Below are 22363 nucleotides of genomic sequence, written 5' to 3'. Positions count from 1 at the left end.
ATCAATTTTAACCATCTTCCCTGTCCCTGCTGAAGAAAAGCAGGCCCAAACCATGATGCTGCCACCACCATGTTTGACAGTGGGGATGGTGTGTTCAGGGTGATGAGCTGTGTTGCTTTTACGCCAAACATAACGTTTTGCATTGTTGCCAAAATGTTCAATTTTGGTTTCATCTGACCAGAGCACCTTCTTCCACATGTTTGGTGTGTCTCCCAGGTGGCTTGTGGCAAACTTTAAACAACACTTTTTATGGATATCTTTAATATATATCCCATTTAGCAGACGCTTTTGTCCAAAGCGACTTACAAGTCGGCTGGGGCCACTACTTTTACATATGGGTGGTCCCAGCGGGAATCGAACCCACGACGCTTGGCGTTGCAAGCGCCATGCTCTACCGACTGAGCCACATAAGAAATGGCTTTCTTCTTGCCACTCTTCCATAAAGGCCAGATTTGTGCAATATACGACTGATTGTTGTCCTATGGACAGAGTCTCCCACCTCAGCTGTAGATCTCTGCAGTTCATCCAGAGTGATCATGGGCCTCTTGGCTGCATCTCTGATCAGTCTTCTCCTTGTATGAGCTGAAAGTTTAGAGGGACGGCCAGGTCTTGGTAGATTTGCAGTGGTCTGATACTCCTTCCATTTCAATATTATCACTTGCACAGTGCTCCTTGGGATGTTTAAAGCTTGGGAAATCTTTTTGTATCCAAATCCGGCTTTAAACTTCTTCACAACAGTATCTCGGACCTGCCTGGTGTGTTCCTTGTTCTTCATGATGCTCTCTGAGCTTTTAACGGACCTCTGAGACTATCACAGTGCAGGTGCATTTATACGGAGACTTGATTACACACAGGTGGATTGGATTTATCATCATTAGTCATTTAGATCAACATTGGATCATTCAGAGATCCTCACTGAACTTCTGGAGAGAGTTTGCTGCACTGAAAGTAAAGGGGCTGAATAATTTTGCACGCCCAATTTTTCAGTTTTTGATTTGTTAAAAAAGTTTGAAATATCCAATAAATGTTGTTCCACTTCATGATTGTGTCCCACTTGTTGTTGATTCTTCACAAAAAAATACAGTTTTATATCTTCATGTTTGAAACCTGAAATGTGGCAAAAGGTCGCAAAGTTCAAGGGGGCCGAATACTTTCGCAAGGCACTGTATATCTATCTTACCATGCCTTCCTACGGTCTTCGAAAGCCAAGTCAACAAACAGATTACCGACCATTTCGAATCTCACCATACCTTGTCTGCTATGCAATCTGGTTTCAGAGCTGGTCATGGGTGCACCTCAGCCACGCTCAAGGTCCTAAACGATATCTTAACCGCCATCGATAAGAAACATTACTGTGCAGCCGTATTCATTGATCTGGCCAAGGCTTTCGACTCTGTCAATCACCACATCCTCATCGGCAGACTCGACAGCCTTGGTTTCTCAGATGATTGCCTCGCCTGGTTCACCAACTACTTCTCTGATAGAGTTCAGTGTGTCAAATCGGAGGGTCTGCTGTCCGGACCTCTGGCAGTCTCTATGGGGGTGCCACAGGGTTCAATTCTTGGACCGACTCTCTTCTCTGTATACATCAATGAGGTCGCTCTTGCTGCTGGTGAGTCTCTGATCCACCTCTACGCAGACAACACCATTCTGTATACTTCTGGCCCTTCTTTGGACACTGTGTTAACAACCCTCCAGGCAAGCTTCAATGCTATACAACTCTCCTTCTGTGGCCTCCAATTGCTCTTAAATACAAGTAAAACTAAATGCATGCTCTTCAACTGATCGCTACCCGCACCTACCCGCCAGTCCAACATCACTACTCTGGACGGCTCTGACTTAGAATACATGGACAACTACAAATACCTAGGTGTCTGGTTAGACTGTAAACTCTCCTTCCAGACCAACATCAAACATCTCCAATCCAAAGTTAAATCTAGAATTGGCTTCCTATTTCACAACAAAGCATCCTTCACTCATGCTGCCAAACATACCCTTGTAAAACTGACCATCCTACCAATCCTCGACTTTGGCGATGTCATTTACAAAATAGCCTCCAATACCCTACTCAACAAATTGGATGCAGTCTATCACAGTGCAATCCGTTTTGTCACCAAAGCCCCATATACTACCCACCATTGCGACCTGTACGCTCTCGTTGGCTGGCCCTCGCTTCATACTCGTCGCCAAATCCACTGGCTCCATGTCATCTACAAGACCCTGCTAGGTAAAGTCCCCCCTAGTGGTTAGAGCATTGGACTAGTAACCGAAAGGTTGCAAGTTCAAATCCCCGAGCTGATAAGGTACAAAATCTGTCGTTCTGCCCCTGAACAGGCAGTTAACCCACTGTTCCTAGGCCGTCATTGAAAATAAGAATTTGTTCTTAACTGACTTGCCTAGTAAAATAAAGGTAAAATAAAAAAAAATTAAAAAAAATCTCAGGTCGCTGGTCACCATAGCATCTCCCACCTGTAGCACACGCTCCAGCAGGTATATCTCTCTAGTCACCCCCAAAACCAATTCTTTCTTTGGCCGCCTCTCCTTCCAGTTCTCTGCTGCCAATGACTGGAACGAACTACAAAAATCTCTGAAACTGGAAACACTTATCTCCCTCACTAGCTTTAAGCACCAACTGTCAGAGCAGCTCACAGATTACTGCACCTGTACATAGCCCACCTATATTTTAGCCCAAACAACTACCTCTTTCCCTACTGTATTTAATTTTATTTATTTATTTTGCTCCTTTGCACCCCATTATTTTTATTTCTACTTTGCACATTCTTCCATTGCAAATCTACCATTCCAGTGTTTTACTTGCTATGTTGTATTTACTTTGCCACCATGGCCTTTTTTTGCTTTTACCTCCCTTATCTCACCTCATTTGCTCACATCGTATATAGACTTGTTGATACTGTATTATTGACTGTATGTTTGTTTTACTCCATGTGTAACTCTGTGTCGTTGTATGTGTCGAACTGCTTTGCTTTATCTTGGCCAGGTCGCAATTGTAAATGAGAACTTGTTCTCAACTTGCCTACCTGGTTAAATAAAGGTGAAATAAATTAAAAAGGACACCGGAAACAAAATTGTAGACCTGCACCAGGCTGGGAAGACTGAATCTGCAATAGGTAAGCAGCTTGGTTTGACGAAATCAACTGTGGGAGCAATTATTAGGAAATGGAAGACATACAAGACCACTGATAATCTCCCTCGATCTGGGACTCCACGCAAGATCTCACCCTGTCGGGTCAAAATGATCACAAGAACGGTGAGCAAAAATCCCAGAACCACACGGGGGGACCTAGTGAATGACCTGCAGAGAGCTGGGACCAAAGTAACAAAGCCTACCATCAGCAAGGGCATTGAAGTTGAAACGTGGCTGGGTCTTTCAGCATGACAATGATCCCAAACACACCGCCCGGGCAACGAAGGAGTGGCTTCGTAAGAAGCATTTCAAGGTCCCGGAGTGGCCTAGCCAGTCTCCAGATCTCAACCCCATCGAAAATCTTTGGAGGGAGTTGAAAGTCTGTGTTGCCCAGCAACAGTCCCAAAACATCACTGCTCTAGAGGAGATCTGCATGGAGGAATGGGCCAAAATACCAGCAACAGTGTGTGAAAACCTTGTGAAGACTTACAGAAAACATTTGACCTCTGTCATTGCCAACAAAGGGTATATAACAAAGTATTGAGATACACTTTTGTTATTGACCAAATACTTATTTTCCACCATAATTTGCAAATAAATTCATAAAAAATCTAACAATGTGATTTTCTGGATTTTTTTCCCATTTTGTCTGTCATAGATGAAGTGTACCTATGATGAACTTTTTAAGTGGGAGAACTTGCACAATTGGTAGCTGACTAAATACTTTTTTTACCCCACTGTATGTAAATAAGGTATTTCTGTTTTTGTTTTTTTTATACATTTGCAAGAATTTATAAAAAAATGTTTTTGCTTTGTCATTATGGGCTATTGTATGTAGATTGATGAGGGACATTTTTTATTTAATACATTTTAGAATAAGGCTGTAACGTAACAAAATGTGGAAAAAGTGAAGGGGTCTGAATACTTTCCAAATGCACTGTACATTTAGCCTACATACAGTAATAGATCTTCAATGGGAAGAGTGATACACCTGGCTTTTATTTTTTTCTTAATTTATCAAATTAATTCAATACAACTTATCTTTACATACAAAAACACACATTATAATGTATGATTTAAAAAAATCTTCATATGTAGAGTTCTCTGCCATGTTAGTAAAGTCTATTTTGTAACCTCTTCCTGCAGGTAGTTGGCTGGAGGCTAACAGAGAAGACTGGGCAGCCATCTTGGATTCCCAGAATCAGGCCGGTGCAGCCAGGGACCCGGGGGACAACATCACAGTGCAGGCCAGGACCAGAGGCAACATAGTGGAGGTCAGTGGATGGGACAGCATCCTCAACTCTGGGCTGGGGAACAACTGTTAACCAGAAACAGACAGTCAAACACAAAACAACATCCAATCTTAGTTAGGGGTTTGCATTTGTCTGGCACGGAGGGAGAGAGAGAGAAAATAGCCAAACCTGACTCACTCTGGTTTGACAAACTTGTTGCTGCCATAGGTTATCTATCATACTATCTGGTAGTGCCAATCTTGACTCCATCAAATCGTTTGTAAAAAACTAGCTAAATACAGCAGTCAGCTAAGTTAGCTAAGTAGCAAGGCCAATTTAAGCTATTTTGCTACGCTCCTCGTACAACTCTAGTCATATGAAACAGCCTACCTGTTGGATGATCAGTGTAGCCTACTTCTCATTTAGCCAACGTAATTCTGTAATTTTTCTTTAGGCTACCGGTGCGTCTTTTTTATGGGGCACACTTGTAAAAAAATATATAATAATGTATATAATGGTCTATCCTTGTAGGCTATGTAGAAACGTCACAAAGATAATTGTATTTCATTTTAGACAAAGCCTTTACATTGTTAAAATATACGTCTTTTTTTTCTCTCTCAGAAATGAATACTTTCCCATGTAATCGAATATTAATGTCTGTTGATATTAAAATATTCTAATAACGTGCCCATCCCTAATATTAGTCTTCATTGCAACAGACTGGCTGAGACCAGGGCGAGGTGTAGATTTGGTCTGAGGGGACGGGGAGGTGTCTGTATGTGGCTAGAGAGAATGGACACAGACTCAGTCCTAGTTGTGATTCAGAGAGACTGATTGCGCCTCAGGTTAACCCCCTAACACAGTGGTATTCAAAGTTGGGGACACAACTGAAGTGGGGTTGCCAATATTTGTTTTTAAATGCATTTTCTGTATTTGTTTTTTGAAAAAATGAACAGTACAGTTTATTGTATGGGACAATATACAAACATTTTTGAGAAAGGTAATTAGAAAAATACAATTTTAATGAGTAAATGCGTTTTTTATTTAAATTTTGATAAGAGATGAAAATGTAATGATTTTGACATTATTTGTTGATGTAAAAATTTACCGAAATATACCACTTTTAAGGTTGTGTCATTATATTTGGGGTGGGATCACAAGTAATGATTGCGGAAAAAAATTCCTTCAGCCTGCCGTCTATAAGATGTATCAACTGGAATATGGACCCTGCGATAACACCGACACTCCCTGGCCTTCATCTTCCTCACAATCTCCCTATGTAAACCAGACCTCAGACAATGCCCGTTCCTCAACCCTAAATAGCTACACAAGCTTATTGACAAATGACAGGAGAAACTGAATCAGTAACGGTGGAGGCATAAAAAAGAAGCACTTCTCGTGTTCGTTCTGTGTGAAAGATTTCAGTTTCCCCAAACAGGTGGAGACCCATCCGAGGATGCACACGGAAGACAAATTATTCTGCTGCCATCTGTTTCTGGACAGTTTCTCTGACTCGTCCAACCTGAAGATGCACCAGAGGGTCCACATGGGAGAAATCTTACAGCTGCCCCCAGTGTGAGAAGAGGTTCTCCCACCAGCACCAACTGAAGATGCACCTGAAGGTCCACACGGGAGAGAGGCCGTTCTCCTGTATGCACTGCGGGAAGAGGTTCTCAGAGAGGAGTTACCTCGGGATACACCAACATAAAATGCACACGGGCCATGTATAGTGAGGATCAGAGCCAGATCTCCCCCTCTCCCCCACCAGTTTTATGACCGGTCATAAATACTGTGTAGAAACTCTGCCATTGGGTTTGGCAGGATTGAGGGGAAAGAAACATCTTTGTTTCAAGGAGATTTCTCCCGCCAAAACGGTAACATCAAAAGGTTGAATAATGAAACAATATTTCTATAATCCAAAACTGTTGGAATGGTCTGTGGGTACTTAAAGAACAATCTTGTCGAATTCATTTCTAATTGGTGATGTAACTAAGGACAGTAGAACACAATTTGTGAGAAGATGTAATGTGATGTTCGCCTTCTAAATGAGAGAATTGTTTTTCATATGAAGTCTTAACCAAGTCAGTGGCCACGCCCACGTGAGCACAGACATTACAACAAAAGAAGGGAATGCCCCTTTTTCCCCAAGTGCTTAAAATAGGACTCGTGACAAAATGTACATTAGTCAAGAAAACAAGGACGGGAGTCCCCACGTTGAAATGGCTACCACTCTATAGACCAGTTATGTGCAGTTCCAGCCTAATACGTTACAAATGGTTAAGAAATCTACAAAACTAAAGACTACACATTCAGTCTGCAGCTGTATATGTAAAATATTCTAAGAAACTTGACCGAAGATGAAAGGAGAACATCTCCCTATCGAATGACCATTGGTACTTCTGATGTATCTATTATAACAAACACTTCAAGAACAAAGCAAACAAGCTACGACTACAAAGGACATGGTGACCTCTGGTGGACAATCAGAGACTTACACAACCAGAGACTTGGTCGACTGACTCTCCAGAAAATGGACCGGCGATTTCAACAGGGAGACAACAAAGCCATACAATCGTAAATATGTATATTGCAATTATTTTCGAATCAATCAATTAAATAAATGTATTTATAAAGCCCTTTTTACATCAGCCAATGTCGCAAAGTGCTATACAGAAACCCAGCCTAAAACTCCAAACAGCAAGCAATGCAGATGTAGAAGCACGGTGGCTAGAAAAAACTCCAGAAAAGGCAGGAACCTAGGAAGAAACCTAGAGAAGAACACTGTTCTGAGGGGTGCCCAGTCCTCTTCTGGCTGTGCTGGGTGGAGATTATAACAGTACATGCCCAAGATGTTCAAACGTTCATAGATGACCAGCAGTGTCAAATAATAATAATCACAGTGGTTGTAGAGGGTGCATCAGGTCAGCACCTCAGGAGTAAATGTCAATTGGCTTTTCATAGCCGATCATTCAGAGTTAGAGACAGCAGGTGCGGTAGAGAGAGAGAGAGACGAAAACAGCAGGTCTGGGACAAGGTAGTACGTCCGGTGAACAGGTCAGGGTTCCATAGCCGCAGGCAGAACAGTTGAAACTGGAGCAGCAGCAGGTGGAATGGGGACAGCAAGGAGTCATCAGGCCAGGTAGTCCTGAGGCATGGTTCTAGGGCTTAGGTCCTCCGAGAGAGGAGAGAGAAAGAGAGAGAGTTAGAGGGAGCATTCTTAAATTCACACAGGACACCGAATAAGACAGGAGAAATACTCCAGATATAACAGACTAATCCTAGCCCCCCGACACATAAACTACTGCAGCATAAATACTGGAGGCTGAGACAGGAAGGGTCGGGAGACACTGTGGCCCGTCCGACGACACCCCCGGACAGTGCCAAAAAGGGCAGGATATAACCCCACACTACTAGAGGTATATCTTCAAACCACCAACTTACTACCCTGAGATAAGGCTGAGTATAACCCACAAAGATCTCCCCCACGTGACGCACCTCTCCTAGGGACTGCATGGAAGAGCACCAGTAAACCAGTGACTCAGGCCCTGTAATAGGGTTAGAGGCAGAAAATCCCAGTGGAGAGAGGGGAACCGGCCAGGCAGAGACAGCAAGGGTGGTTCGTCGCTCCAGTGCCTTTCCGTTCACCTTCACACCCCTGGGCCAGACTACACTCAATCATATGACCCACTGAAGAGATGAGTCTTCAATAAAGACGTGAAGGTTGAGACGGAGTCTGCGTCTCTCACATGGATAGGCAGACCATTCCATAAAAATGAAGCTCTATAAGAGAAAGCCCTGCCTCCAGCTGTTTGCTTAGAAATTCTAGGGACAATAAGGAGGCCTGCATCTTGTGAGCATAGCGTACGTGTAGGTATGTACGGCAGGACCAAATTGGAAAGATAGGTAGGAGCAAGCCCATGTAATTCTTGTAGGTTAGCAGTAAAACCTTGAAATCAGCCATTGCCTTAACAGGAAGCCAGTGTAGAGAGGCTAGCACTGGAGTAATATGATCACATTTTTTGGTTCTAGTCAAGATTCTAGCAGCTGTGTTTAGCACTAACTGAGGTTTATGTTGTGCTTTATCCAGGTAGCCGGAAAGTAGAGAATTGCAGTAGTCTAACCTAGAAGTGACAAAAACATGGATAAATTTATCTGCATCATTTTTGGACAGAAAGTTTCTGATTTTTGCAATGTTACATAGATGGAAAAAAAGCTGTCCTTAAACAGTCTTGATATGTTCGTCAAAAGAGAGATCAGGGTCCAGAGTAACACCGAGATCCTTCACAGTTTTATTTAAGACAACTGTACAACCATCAAGGTCAATTGTCAGATCCAACAGAAGATCTCTTTGTTTCTTGGGACCTAGAACGAGCATCTCAGTTTTGTCCGAGTTTAAAAGTAAAAAATGTCCCGCCATCCACTTCCTTATGTATTAAACACAGGCTTCCAGGGTGGGCAATTTTGGGCCTTCACCATGTTTCATTGAAATGTACAGCTGTGTATCGTCCACATAGCAGTGAAAGTTAACAGTATGTTTCCGAATGACATCACCAAGAGGTAAAATATATAGTGAAAACAATAGCGGTCCTAATATGTAACCTTGAGGAGCACTGAAATTTACAGTTGATTTGTCAGAGGACAAACCATCCACAGAGACCAACTGATATCTTTCCAACAGATAAGCTTTAAACCCAGCCAGAACTTGGTCTGACGCCATTAAAAGGTAATTTACCACCGTCACGGGTGCAGTCTCAGTGCTATGATGGGTCTAAAACCAGACATTTTGTATACATTGTTTATCTTCAGGAAGGCAGTGAGTTGCTGTGCAACAGCTTTTTCAAAAAATTGAGAGGAATGGAATATTCAATATAGGCCGACTTATTTAAAAAAATATTTTCTGGGTCAAGGTTTTGCTTTTTGAAGAGAGGCTTTATTACTGCCACTTTTAGTGAGTTTGGTTCACATTCGGTGGATAGGGAGGCATTTATTATGTTCAACATAGGAGGGCAAGGCACAGGAAGCAGCTCTTTCAGTAGTTTAGTTGGAATAGTGTCAGCGGCCTTTCATCTGCAAAGTATTAGCATAGTTATCAGCTGTACGTACGATAGTGAAGTCTTTTGTCTTTTCTACCGCTCTTTCTTACATGCCCCTCCCTTTTCACTACTGTACTTGTCCTCTTGTTCAGTTGTGCACCGGGGCCTCCCACACTTTCTATTCTGGTTAGGGTCAGTTTGTGTTGTTCTGTGAAGGGACTAGTACACAGCTTTGTACAAGATCTTCAGTTTTTTGGCAATTTATCGCATGGAATAACCTTCATTTCTCAGAACAAGAATAGACTGACGAGTTTCAGAAGAAAGTTCTTTGTTTCTGGCAATTTTGAGCCTGTAATCAAACCCACAAACGCTGATGCTCCAGATACTCAACTAGCCTAAAGTAGGCCAGTTTTATTGCTTCTTTAATCAGGACAACAGTTTTCAGTTGTGCTAACATAATTGAAAAAGTGTTTTCTAATGATCAATGAGCCTTTTAAAATTATAAACTTATGTAGATATTCCATACAAAATCTGCCGTTTCCAGCTACAATAGTCATTAACAACATTAACCATGTCTACACTATAATTTCTGATCAATTTGATTTATTTTAATGGACAAAAATTGTGCTTTTCTTTCAAAAACAAGGACATTTCTAAGTGACCCCAAACTTTTCAACGGTAGTGTATATCTTTAAGAGTTAATTCGGAAAACGGTAACTCGTTAAATAAACTTTTTCCGTGGTGCCCCATGATTGCTTGTGAGTTAATTGTTACAGGATTAATTTAATCGTCATAATAATTAAACATAGTTAATCGATTTGATAAAACAATCGTCATAATATTAATGACACATGTAAATATTTGTATGTAGTAGAGAACTGGACGAGGTGAACTGAGAAAACCTTGGTGTGGTGTGATGGTGTCTGTAAAATTGCTTTACTGATGAAAAGTGACAACCTTTGATGCTGGTGTTTTATAATGAGGAAATTATAGTAACTTAATGTTTACTTGACATAAAGTAGTCAAGCTGTGTGTAATGTAATGTTCAACCTTTTCCAAAGTATTCTAAAATTCATTTTATCAAAGCGAGGGTATCAGATTTACAAAAGATATAGTGTTACCATAGTTGGAAGTTATTCTGCCTGACACACGTATCGTTTTGTGCAATAAAAGTACTGTTCTTCACGTTATGTGAGTGTATGACCATTTTGTTGAAACGAAATACATTTACTCTGTATTGACTTTTTGTATCATTGCAAGGGCTGAATTTCCCTTATCCCAGTCGAACCAAAACATACTTCATTCTTGAATCAACACATTTGGATTTAAAAAAATATTAAACACCAATGGCTCCAGATTGTTAGGTACATGAATCACAGTGTTAGAGATGGGCTTGACTGTGGTTAACATTTTATAATGTAATGTTTTGTGTGTACAGCAAAGAGTTTCTTATATAAACCTTTATTCTCTTCTGTACAATTTGTTTTTACAGTCTGCAGTCCACGAGGACCTGCTGATATCTGGTGTTGCTGGAGGGAGAGACTGGACCTCTGAGGCGGCCGGTCACAAACCTTGGCTCCGGATCAGGACCCTGGATCAGGAGCCGTCACTTTTCCATTCCGAGTCAGAAACAGAACCGAACAATGAGGGACAGAGACTCCACCACATCCACCACACAGAACACAACCAGTGGACAGCTGGACTAAACAACCTCAGTCCTGGTGGTCATCAGATAGACAGAGGCTCCAGTCATGGATCCAGTTTGCAGCCCAGACCCTTCTCTTCACAGTCTCAGTGCAGGGATGAAGCAGGGCCTGGGGCTGATAGAGATAGACCCTCCTGTTCCTATGATACAAACACCACAGTATCCATGATGAACAGAGCAGGTCACCCTGGGCTTCAGCCTTCGCAGAGATTGGTGGGAGACCCCCCCGGTGAGAGTCTAACAGGAGGTCTGTCTTCTCCTTCAGGATCTTGTCTAATGCCTGGCGAATGGGTTCACAGAGGGCCTGGACCTGGGTCTAGCCTTCCTCAATTACCTCATGGTTACCCCACCAATACAGACAGGGTCAGGATGGGCATCCATCACAAGAGGTACCTAGCCTATAATACAGCACACAACAACAACACCCAAACAACAATGGCTAGAGGTCAAGGAGGGAGCTTAAAGACTAACCACCTGAGGGTGGTGGCTCCTTCTTCTGCCTCGTCTGGTGTCATTGGGTCACAACGTGGGAGGCCGAGCATTAGGACGGACGCCGACAAGCCGTACGCCTGCCCCACATGTGGGAAGCGCTTCGCTAGGGCAGACTATTTGAGGGAGCACCAGGCCGTTCACACCAAGGACAAGCCCTTCAAGTGCAAACTATGTTACAAGAGCTTCTCCTTCCTGACTAACCTTATCAGACATAGGAGTGTCCACAACCGGGAGAAATTGTAGCAGTGTGGCTCGAGATGTACACAGGGGATATCCAGGAACTATTCTTAAGTTGACATATAGTTGTGAAGTGTTTTGGGGTAAGAGGCTAATTAACCGCATACCCTTCATTAACCCTTTGTTAACTTGTCATTTGAAACAGGCTTGTAAATACCTGTTTTTAGAGAGACAGTGAACCTGGGCTAGAACAAGGACAGTTTAATATTTAGCTTACTGAGGTGATATAGATGGAATAAAGTCATTCTAATATTTTCTACTGCATTCTTGCTGTATTCACACTGTTCTTTCTAAACACGTCTGCCCTCCACTTGATAGATACTGACATTTGGAGATTTGATGTGTAATGTAATAAACAGTACCATAATTCAAAGAGCAGCATGCATACCTTTTTCATTTAAGCTCACCCGTTCAGCTATGATGCCAACCAATAAGATAAGGTCTTTTTATTGTAGAACAATTTCCACGTTTGTGTTTATTGTTGTTATTTAGACATTAAAGTCCTGGAACTCAAAATATGCCAAATTTAACTGCACACCATCACCTACTTACTACTGCAGTAGTCTTTAATTTGCATTGGAGACAGGACTTGGTTGATAGATGTTATCTGGATAACCCTAGCTAGCTGCTAATTTGAGCTAATGTGGCTATCTGTATGGTTTTTCACACTCAAATAGCCTCCATCATGGAGGTGCTAGCGAATGCAGCAGTGGCAGACATCTTTAAACTCATAGACGACTGCAGTGTTTTGTTTGGAAATAACTCAAAGCCAGAAAGAAAACAGGGCATTGTGAAGGAAACTACAGCTACTGGAAACTAAAGGTGGCACGGGATCGAGCAGAGAGGACAACGTGAGAGCGTAATGTTTAAGATCCTCAACAGATACAGAGGCATGTCAAGAGGTACAAATAGAAGGTAGAGGTTGCGTGGCCTGTCGCCGTGCATATATAGCTCAGTGCCTGTCGCCTTGTTCACCTCTGCACGTTTTCAGACTTGTTATCGAGAATTGGGTCTTGGTCAGTTTTTGGATAGTATGCAATAATTCCCCTGATTACTTAGCTAGCACAAAGGCACAATATCATATTCTAACCAGATGCTTGAATAATGCACTTTTTATTATTTAGTCAATAAAAACAATGTGATGCGTGGAACATAATACATTGATCAATAAATAGTATAGAAGTTATGAGAAATGTTACCTTACATCCTTCCCAATTCTAGACAGCATCAATGGTATGGAATAGCTGTTGACACAAAGGTATACCGTTGAGCATTGACAGTAGCTAAACTAACCACCTCTTTTCCTTCTTATCACACTCTCAGGTGAAGGAGATCTCACTGGAGGCCACAGGAGCTTTGTGAAGCCAGTGCGACACAATCACTGTTAATCACTGTTGTCAAGCTGGAGAGGTCAAGGACCCGACTCAGCATCACGGAGGTCAGTGGAACACTGAGCGCCGTCCTCAAGTCAGAGACAGACACCGAGACTTTAATAGGGCTGGGGCGACTGAGCTGTCCTCATTTCCCCATTTAAAGTATTTACTTTATGGTAACCTGAGCCCGAGGACTGTCTTGTCCAATCGGGTCACAGGTGATGCTTTACAGAGTGGCAATGTTCAGGTCCTGTTCATACGCTACAGAGACAGAGATGATACCTGGTGACGGGCCTGTGGGATTAGATACACAGACTAATCCAATGAGACACCATAGTAGTGTACGGTATAAAAAAAGGATATATATGTAGATATCACCTTTATTTAACCAGGTAGGCCAGTTGAGAACAAGTCCTCATTTACAATGGCAACCTGACCAAGATAAAGCAAATCAACAACACAGAATTACACATAAACAAACGTACAATCAATAGAAAAGAAAAATAGAAAAATCTATGTACAGTGTGTGCAAATGTAGAAGAGTAGGGAGGTAAGGCAATAAATAAGCCACTGAGGTGAAATAATTACAATTTAGCATTAATACTAGAGTGATAGATGTGCAGATGAAGTATACTCTGGTATTCTCTGAAGGGCGCCTAGATAAGAAAGGGGATGCCCTTTTTGTGTGTCTATTCTTGTCTTTGTGGCTGCATAGCTGGCTACCTACTATCTTGAAACTCACTGACAACTTTTTTCACTTACTTTACCAGCCTGTTATGGTTTGTGACCCTGTGTTACCCAGCACAGTGAGGGGCAAGAAGCAGGAGTGGACTGGGTCAGGCAGGAGTGGTTCTGAGCCCGGCAGCTAGTTGGTCCTGGCAGCAAGAAAGAAAGACGAACATGAAGATACATCCAACGTACTGTAGGGTGCAGTGGGACATACTTAAGAGGACGTCAGTTTGTGCTTAACAATCCAATCTAATGTTATTTTGTACATATCCCCACAATATGTGATAAGGTTTACAGAAAAAAAGTATACAATTTTTGTTTTAAAGTAAGGTGATCTCTTTATGTCATAATTACTTTAAGACTAAGTATCCTTGTTAGCTCATTGAATAGCATCTGAACCTATGTTGAAGTGTATTTAATTTACTGCCAATCTGGATATGCCTTGTTTGACACTCTTTCTGCATATGAATGAGGGAGTTTGATTAAGATGAACCAGCGTGCACCAGGATATGGCTCATGATTTGAACGGGTGAAAGCGGTGCGAGAGGAAAGCCCTGCTCAAATAGAACCGTAATCTTCGCCACCAGGTCACATTGCCAACAAGGCAGCATGATGCATTGTTCAGGAACATACAACATACATTTTCCATAAAGAAATACTTTTCTGACTGGTTTAATAAGGCAGATGAAGTACGTATGCGTTTCGAACACTTTGCATGTGTTGTAATCATTATTCCACGTGCTTAGCATACGTCACTTTGTTTTGAGATGACTTCGCCATGTCACCCTGTTCACGCCCAGGAGGCAGCCCGGTTTCACAATGAATGCAATCACTTTTCACCTGGTGAAATCTCCGCCTTCCTGGGCACCTGTGCCAGCTTAATCAAATCCCCTCATTGGGACTTAAAATCGGATCCTGGGGTCCGGCAAAATTAAGGCAGTTATACAATCATTACAATACATTCATTACAGAATTCACCACACACTAAGTGTGTGCCCTCAGGCCCATACTCCACTACCACATATCGACAATGCAAAATCCATGTGAATGTGTGTGTATAGTGGTTATGTTATCATGTGTGTGTGTATGCGTCTGTGCCTATGTTTGTTTTACTTCACAGTCCCCGCTGTTCCATAAGGTGTATTTTTACCTGCTTTTTAAATCTGATTCTACCGCTTGCATCAGTTACCTGATGTGGAATAGAGTTCCATGTAGTGATGGCTCTATGTAGTACTGTGCGCCTCCTGTAGTCTATTCTGGAATTGGGGATTGTGAAGAGACCTCTGGTGGCATGTCTTGTGGGGTATGCATGGGTGTCTGAGCTGTGTGCGAGTATTTTTACCTTCAGCTTGTCAACACCTCTTACAAAAACAAGTAATGAGGAAGTCAATCTCTCTTACTCTTTGAGCCAGGAGAGATTGACATGCATGTCATTAATGTTAGCTCTCCGTGTACTTTTAAGGGCCAGCTGTGCTGCCCTGTTCTGAGCCAACTGCAATTTTCCCAAGTCCTTCTTTGTGGCACCTGACCACACAACTGAACAGTAGTCCAGGTGCGACAAAACCAGGGCCTGCAGGATCCGCCTTGTAGATAGTGTTGTTAAGAAGGCAGAGCTGTGTGTTATTATGGAAAGACTTCTCCCCATCTTAGCTACTGTTGTATCAATATGTTTTGACCATGACAGTTTACAATCCAGGGTTACTCCAAGCAGTTTAGTCACCACAACTTGCTCAATTTCCACATTATTCATTACGAGATGTAGTTGAGGTTTAGGGTTTAGTGAATGATTTGTCCCAAATACAACGCTTTTAGTTTTGTAAGTATTTAGGACTAACTTATTCCTTGCCACCCATTCCGAAACTAACTACAGCTCTTTGTTAAGTGTTGCAGTCATTTCAGTCGCTGTAGTAGTTGACGTGTATAGTGTTGAGTCATCCGCATACATAGACACACTAACCTTACTCAAAGCCAGTGGCATGTCATTAGTAAAGATAAAGTTTAGATGGGCCATAACTTTTTTTTCTCCAGAAAATCTGCAATCCAAATTAACCTATCCCAGCCACCATCTTTTTTGGGGAAGCCCAATTGATTCTGAATTCAGGCATTTCAAATATATTGTTATGCTCAGACTTCATGATGTAAGGACTAAGGCAGGGGTGTCAAACTCAATTCCTGGAGGGGCGAGTGTCGGTTTATTAGCATCCTTCACTCATGCTACCAAACATACCCTTGTACAACTGACCATCCTACCAATCCTCGACTTCGGCGATGTAATTTACAAAATTAGCCTTCAATACCCTACTCAACAAATTGGATGCAGTCTATCACAGTGCCATCCGTTTTGTCACCAAAGCCCCATATACTACCCACCATTGCAACCTGTACGCTCTCGTTGGCTGGCCCTCGCTTCATACTCGTCGCCAAACCCTCTGGCTCCATGTCATCTGCAAGGCCCTGCTAGGTAAAGTCCCCCCTTATCTCAGCTTGCTGGTCACCATAGCATCACCCACCTGTAGCACGCGCTCCAGCAGGTATATCTCTCTAGTCACCCCCAAAACCAATTATTTCTTTGGCCGCCTCTCCTTCCAGTTCTCTGCTGCCAATGACTGGAACAAACTACAAAAATCTCTGAAACTGGAAACACTTATCTCCTTCACTAGCTTTAAGCACCAGCTGTCAGAGCAGCTCACAGATTACTGCACCTGTACATAGCCCACCTATAATTTAGCCCAAACAACTACCTCTTTCCCTACTGTATTTATTTTATTTTGCTCCTTTGCATCCCATTATTTTTATTTCTACTTTACACATTCTTCCACCGTTTTACTTGCTATATTGTATTTACTTTGCCACCATGGCCGTTTTTTTGCCTTTACCTCCCTTATCTCACTTCATTTGCTCACATCGTATATAGACTTGTTTCTGCTGTATTATTGACTGTATGTTTGTTTTACTCCATGTGTTGTTGTATGTGTCGAACTGCTTTGCTTTATCTTGGCCAGGTCGCAATTGTAAATGAGAACTTGTTCTCAACTTGCCTACCTGGTTAAATAAAGGTGAAATAAAAAATAAATAAATAAAAATAGTTTGGAACTCTCACCTGGTTTTCTAGGTCTTAATTGATCATAAATTCAAAGGTAATAACCCAGTAGACACGCAGCTCTCCTGGAATTGAGTTTGACACTCCTGGACAAAGGTGTTGGGACTGACTGCCCCAAGGAGTCCCAGCCTGGCTACCCACCAAATTTTATTTTGTAGGATATTATGCAGTTATACTGTAGATAGAATTATGGTAGACTGATGATATGCAGACATTATAAATTACAAGTAGGGTGGATTTCACCAGAATGTCACCTTGGGGGAACATCACATCAAGGACAAAGAACACCTTATCCAGGTTTGCCAGCCTGGGGTGAGCACCACCCAAGATGGCTCTAGGTCTGGTGTGTCCTATCCATGACCTATGAATGCAGACACAGAGAATGTGGTTGCAGAGCACAAATACAGTCATTGCAGGCACCTTCCTGATGCCAATTAATCATTTTATTTGACAAAAATAACTTTACATCATTCACACTATGAAAATAGATACTTGATAAGAATAGGCTATCCAATATCATAGCTTAGGCTACGTTTTATTGCATAATATGACTTTTTTAGGGAAGAAGGTGAGAGACAAATATAAAACTACTTTCTTTGTTTCTTTGTTCTCTGGCATGGTCTGCCAGCAGTTTGCCACCTGGATCTTGACTGGGGATTTTGCCTCCCTCTCCCTTGTCACTGCCTTGGGTGTGGGCAAGGCACTGCATTTTCTGAGGTGGAAGAGACCGGCAGTTGACACTTGAGGTGGTTGACCTCTTCTTCCAATGGGCTAGTCTCCAATTGGCATTGATAGATAGTTTGTCCAATGTGCAGACTTTTTAAAGGGGCAATCAGCAGATCCTACATACATTTTTTGACTTATAAATTAATTATATGTATCCACTGATTCTTGAATAGTATAAATTATAAATGACTCATGAGCTTAGTTCAATTGTCGCACCCATTCAGAACCCAAAATACAAGCTTGTTTAATGCCAATGTTTGTTTACAGTGTTTGTAAACAAAGAAAATATCACCTCAAAACATGGTTAAAACTGTGGATGGTCGATCCTTGCATCCATAGCTCTGTCCATAGCTCTGAATTTGAGTGTTTACATTTCTCCAGGCCCATCTCTCAGCTTTCACCGTACCAGGGGCGGGGAAACTGCATTGTTATTGTTTCTACTGCTGATTGCCATATCTTAGAATGATGGAAACATAAATTTGAAAGTGGCATTAATAACTTTAATAATTTTAAATGCATGCCATGCTAGACATTACAATAATTCAGAGTTTGCATTTACCATAAGGTCAATTATCTATTATTACCTTATAAGTGTACAGACATCTTGTAATTTTGTTGACATTCTAGAAGGGATCAGATGAACAGATAATAGCCAGATATATACATTATAGTAACCAGTGGTGTAAAGTACTTAAGTAAAAATACTTTAATTTAAAGTACTACTTAAGTCGTTTTTTTACTTCACTACATTCCTAAAGAAAGTAATACATTTTTCCTGACACCCAAAAGTACTAGTTACATGGTGAATGCTTAGCAGGACAGCAAAATTGTCGCACATATCAAGAGAACACGTGGTCATCCCTACTGCCTCTGATCTGGCAGACTCACTAAATACAAATGCATCATTTGCAAATTATGTCTAAGTGTTGGAGTGTACCCCTGGCTATTCGTAAAATTTAAAAACAAGAAAATGGTGCAGTCTGCTTTGCTGAATGTAAGGAATTTGAAATTATTTATACTTTTACTTTTTATAGTTAAGTATATTTAGAACCAAATAGTGTTAGACTTATACTCAAGTAGTATTTTACTGGGTGACTTTTACTTGATTAAGGGATCTATACTTTTACTCAAGTATGACAATTGGATACTTTTTCCCACCACTGATCGTAATTGAGTAACGTTAGTTGTCTTCACTTTCTTCCAGCTGTAGTCTGTCAAACTCGCCTGCTTTTTTATTGATTCCATGAAGTGCAACGCAGCATACCAACTTCAATGATGCTACTTTAGCTCTATTTTCTGTAGCTGAAAAGAAGCAATTCTACTCGTAACCATATCTAATTCGTTAGCAAGCTTGCTTAGTTCACATATAGCGTGGCATTTAGCTTGTTATCTGTCAGTTAATCGTAATAGCTGGATGGACACGGGAATGCGAAAAGCAGACTGTCTCCTCGAAAGAGGCGGTGAAAGCGATGCGGAGAGCCCATTGGCTATCGAACGGCCAATGTCGTGAGGCGTGGGTCTTGAATATTTCGGGTCACTACCGTAATTAAAAGAACAGCGCGCATTGCCTTTCATTTCACACCATTTGAGCTATGACGCCAACCAATAAGATCCCTTTCTCTTCAGTGTAACCGGAAGTGAACAGCGACAAAGTACAATTTACACGTTAGCATTTTTATTTGTTATTTGGACGTTTATTAACACACTGGAACTCAAAATATGACTAATTAGCTGCACAGAAGCACATACGTACACCCTATAGTATTTAATTCGCAGGGATTGTTTGATAAATGTTATATAGTTAACGCCAGTTAGCTAGCTGTGAACATTAGCCAACATGGCTAACTGTGTGGTTTTTCACACTCAAATAGCCTCCATCATGGAGGTGCTAGCGAATGCAGCCGTGGCAGATATCTGTAAACTCGTAGACGACGACTATGCAGTGTTTCGTTTGGAAATGACTCGAAGCCAGAAAGAAAACAGGGCATTGCGGAGGAAACTACACCTATTGGAACCAAAGGTTGCACGGGAGCGTGCAGATAGAACAACGCGAGAGCGCGTCCTCGCCAGTCGTCCCAGTAGTGTCAAGATCCTCGACCGAAACAGAGGAATGGCAAGAGGTACATTTTTCAGAACGAAGAGCAGGGCCTGTCGCTTTTTCCACGCTGTGATTGTAGATGTCTTATTAACCAAATATGTTTAACCAGAATTGGGTCTTGGTCAGTTTGTTGGCTAGTATGCAATAATCGCTTGGCTATTTTGCACAAAGACAAAATATAATGTTCTAACCAGATAATTTATTTAGGGAATTTCCTATTATTTACTTATTGAAAACAATATACTGCATGGAACATAGTCAATCAATCTATAAATTGTATATCAAGAAGTTATGCAAAGTGTTACCTTACATCCTTGTCATTTATAGACAGTGTCAAAACAGTCAATAGTGTACATTATAGTGTTGATCATTGACAGTGGCTAACCTAACCATCTCTTTTCCCCCAATCACTCTCTCAGGTGAAGGACATCTCACTGGAGGCTACATGAGCTTTGTGAAGCAAGCGGGACACAAAACATGTAGAGATGACCAACCAATCACTGTTGACGAGGGGAGTAGAACCTCAACCCAGCACGTTATCGTGATAGAAGTTAGTGTAATAGTATTACATAAAAAATTACAGTACATCAAATGTATCCCGTTTATTTCAGAAAGGCTCCCCTCGGCTATTCACTTGCTTACATGTACATCCTCATGTATCTGGAATAGGGGACCTTGTGAGACTTCCCTGTGACATTATTATCTAATCCTACTCATGTACCGGTAATAACCTCCTCCTTGTCAGCCTGCAGATGCAGAGGCTGCAGGTCCTGGGGTCAAGCTGGAGAGGTCTGAAGGAGAGGAGGACCCACGACACAGCAGAAACATCCAGACTGGAGCGGCTAGAGTGCCTCCTGTAACCACAGAGGATCCCTCCACCACCCTAGTGCCGCCCAGGATCCGACGCAGCATCACAGAGGACAGTGGAACGCAGGACACCATCCTCAAGTCAGAGACAGACACTTTAACTGTAACAGAAAGGATTTTACACACCAGATCTGACCCAGAGATACTGGGGCTGGGGGGACTGGGCTGTCGTTCTTCTCCCAGCTCAGAGTATTTACTTTACGGTAACCTGAGGACGGTTCTGTCCCATCAGGACTCAGGTAACTCATTACAGACTGGCAATGATCCATCTTGTTCTTACACTGCCGAGACAGGGATGATACCTGGTGACATGCCTGTGGGCTTAGATACACAGACTAATCCAATGAGAGGAGACTGGAACCGGTACAGTAGTAGTGTATATTCTGAAGAGTGCCTAGATGAGAAAGGGGATGGTCTGGCCTTAGATGACGTGACTGTGAAAGTGGAGGGCGACGCTCCTCTGACATGGAATGAAGTTGAGACTCATTTAGGAGAAGGACACTCGCAGGGCAACAGCAGTGACTTCTTAGACTACAGGGAAAACTTAGAGACAAATCTAAATGTCACAACCAATTCCTCTTTACACTCAGTGTCCATGTCGATGGCACCTTCCGATTCACAAGGCCTATTCGATCAGGTATTGAACTCAAACGACCAAAGATCCAAGGCTCGGGGAGGGGGAGCAAAAACAGGCGGTAAAGAGAAGCGGTTCCTCTGCATGTTCTGTAACAAAGGCTTCAGCTGCCCTCAGAAGGTGGAGATCCACCAGAGGGTCCACACAGGGGAAAAACCCTACAGCTGTACCCAGTGTCACATGCGGTTTGCCCATGCTGGCAACCTAAAGAGGCACCAGAGGGTCCACACAGGGGAGAAACCCTACAGCTGCCAACAGTGTGAGAAGCGGTTCTCCCACCAGCACCATCTGAAGATGCACCTGAAGGTCCACACGGGAGAGAGGCCATTCAGAGAGTAACTACCTGAGGATACAGCAGCAGAAAAACCATTCCACTCTATAACATAGAAAGTAACCATTCCACTTGATAGCTTCTGACTTTGACATCAAACCCTGCATTAAAGACAAAGATTAATGTTGTCAACAGAAAAGATCCACAGATGCATTTGGAATAATGAGAGTAACAGATTTCAGTGCTAAATTTTACTGGGTAGAATATTGCATCCAGACATAATGATATATAATGCATATATACTGTAAGCCTAATGAGTCTGTTACATATTGTATTTGTACTGTGTAGGCTATATGATGTTCACAGATTCCTATTTCATTACATCCATTCAATACTTTATATTAATGCAGTTTATCAAGTTCATGCAGATGTATGTGTGGTTTAAAACGTGTATGTTTAATAAATAAACACTTTGACTTTGTTCTCCTTATTTGAGACTCCCTTTAATATACATCACATCTGATCTCACCCTATTCTACATACACACAACAGAGCTTTATAACCAATATACACTTACTAAATATACCCACACTAACTAAATATACCCGCACTAACAAACACCTACTGTACACGTAAAAATGGTTTAGTCAGGTTTGTCTGATGACTTCTGACTTATCATAGCTGACTCATATTTATCCACAACATGTGTCCACCATGATGG

The 22363-nt window shown here is 41.9% G+C and overlaps 2 protein-coding genes across 5 annotated transcripts in view; both read left to right on the top strand.

Annotated features, from left to right (window-relative positions):
* LOC135507634 (uncharacterized) overlaps positions 1-16999 on the top strand; it is a 46467-nt gene extending 29468 nt beyond the window's left edge. For 3 of the 4 annotated variants that reach the window (XM_064927207.1, XM_064927206.1, XM_064927205.1), the window contains exons 6-7: positions 4292-4419; positions 10903-12239. In XM_064927207.1, the coding sequence (XP_064783279.1) occupies positions 4292-4419; positions 10903-11850 (1076 nt within the window). In that variant the 3' untranslated portion in view covers positions 11851-12239. Of the gene's footprint in view, positions 1-4291; positions 4420-10902; positions 12240-13167; positions 13283-13987 lie in introns of those variants that run through there. The other variant, XR_010450686.1, reaches the window with a different exon arrangement.
* A 2410-nt stretch (positions 17000-19409) lies between these two features.
* LOC135507697 (zinc finger protein 8-like) lies at positions 19410-22123 on the top strand. The gene is made up of 3 exons (XM_064927304.1): positions 19410-19892; positions 20290-20420; positions 20616-22123. Exons 1-3 carry the CDS (start codon positions 19610-19612, stop codon positions 21708-21710), a joined length of 1509 nt encoding a protein of 502 aa, XP_064783376.1. The 5' UTR covers positions 19410-19609; the 3' UTR covers positions 21711-22123.
* The last annotated feature ends 240 nt before the right edge of the window (positions 22124-22363 follow it).

This window comes from Oncorhynchus masou, chromosome 21, assembly GCF_036934945.1.
Source record: "Oncorhynchus masou masou isolate Uvic2021 chromosome 21, UVic_Omas_1.1, whole genome shotgun sequence".
In the NCBI taxonomy this organism is placed as follows: domain Eukaryota; kingdom Metazoa; phylum Chordata; class Actinopteri; order Salmoniformes; family Salmonidae; genus Oncorhynchus; species Oncorhynchus masou.
This window is presented reverse-complemented; position numbering and strand designations above follow the sequence as displayed.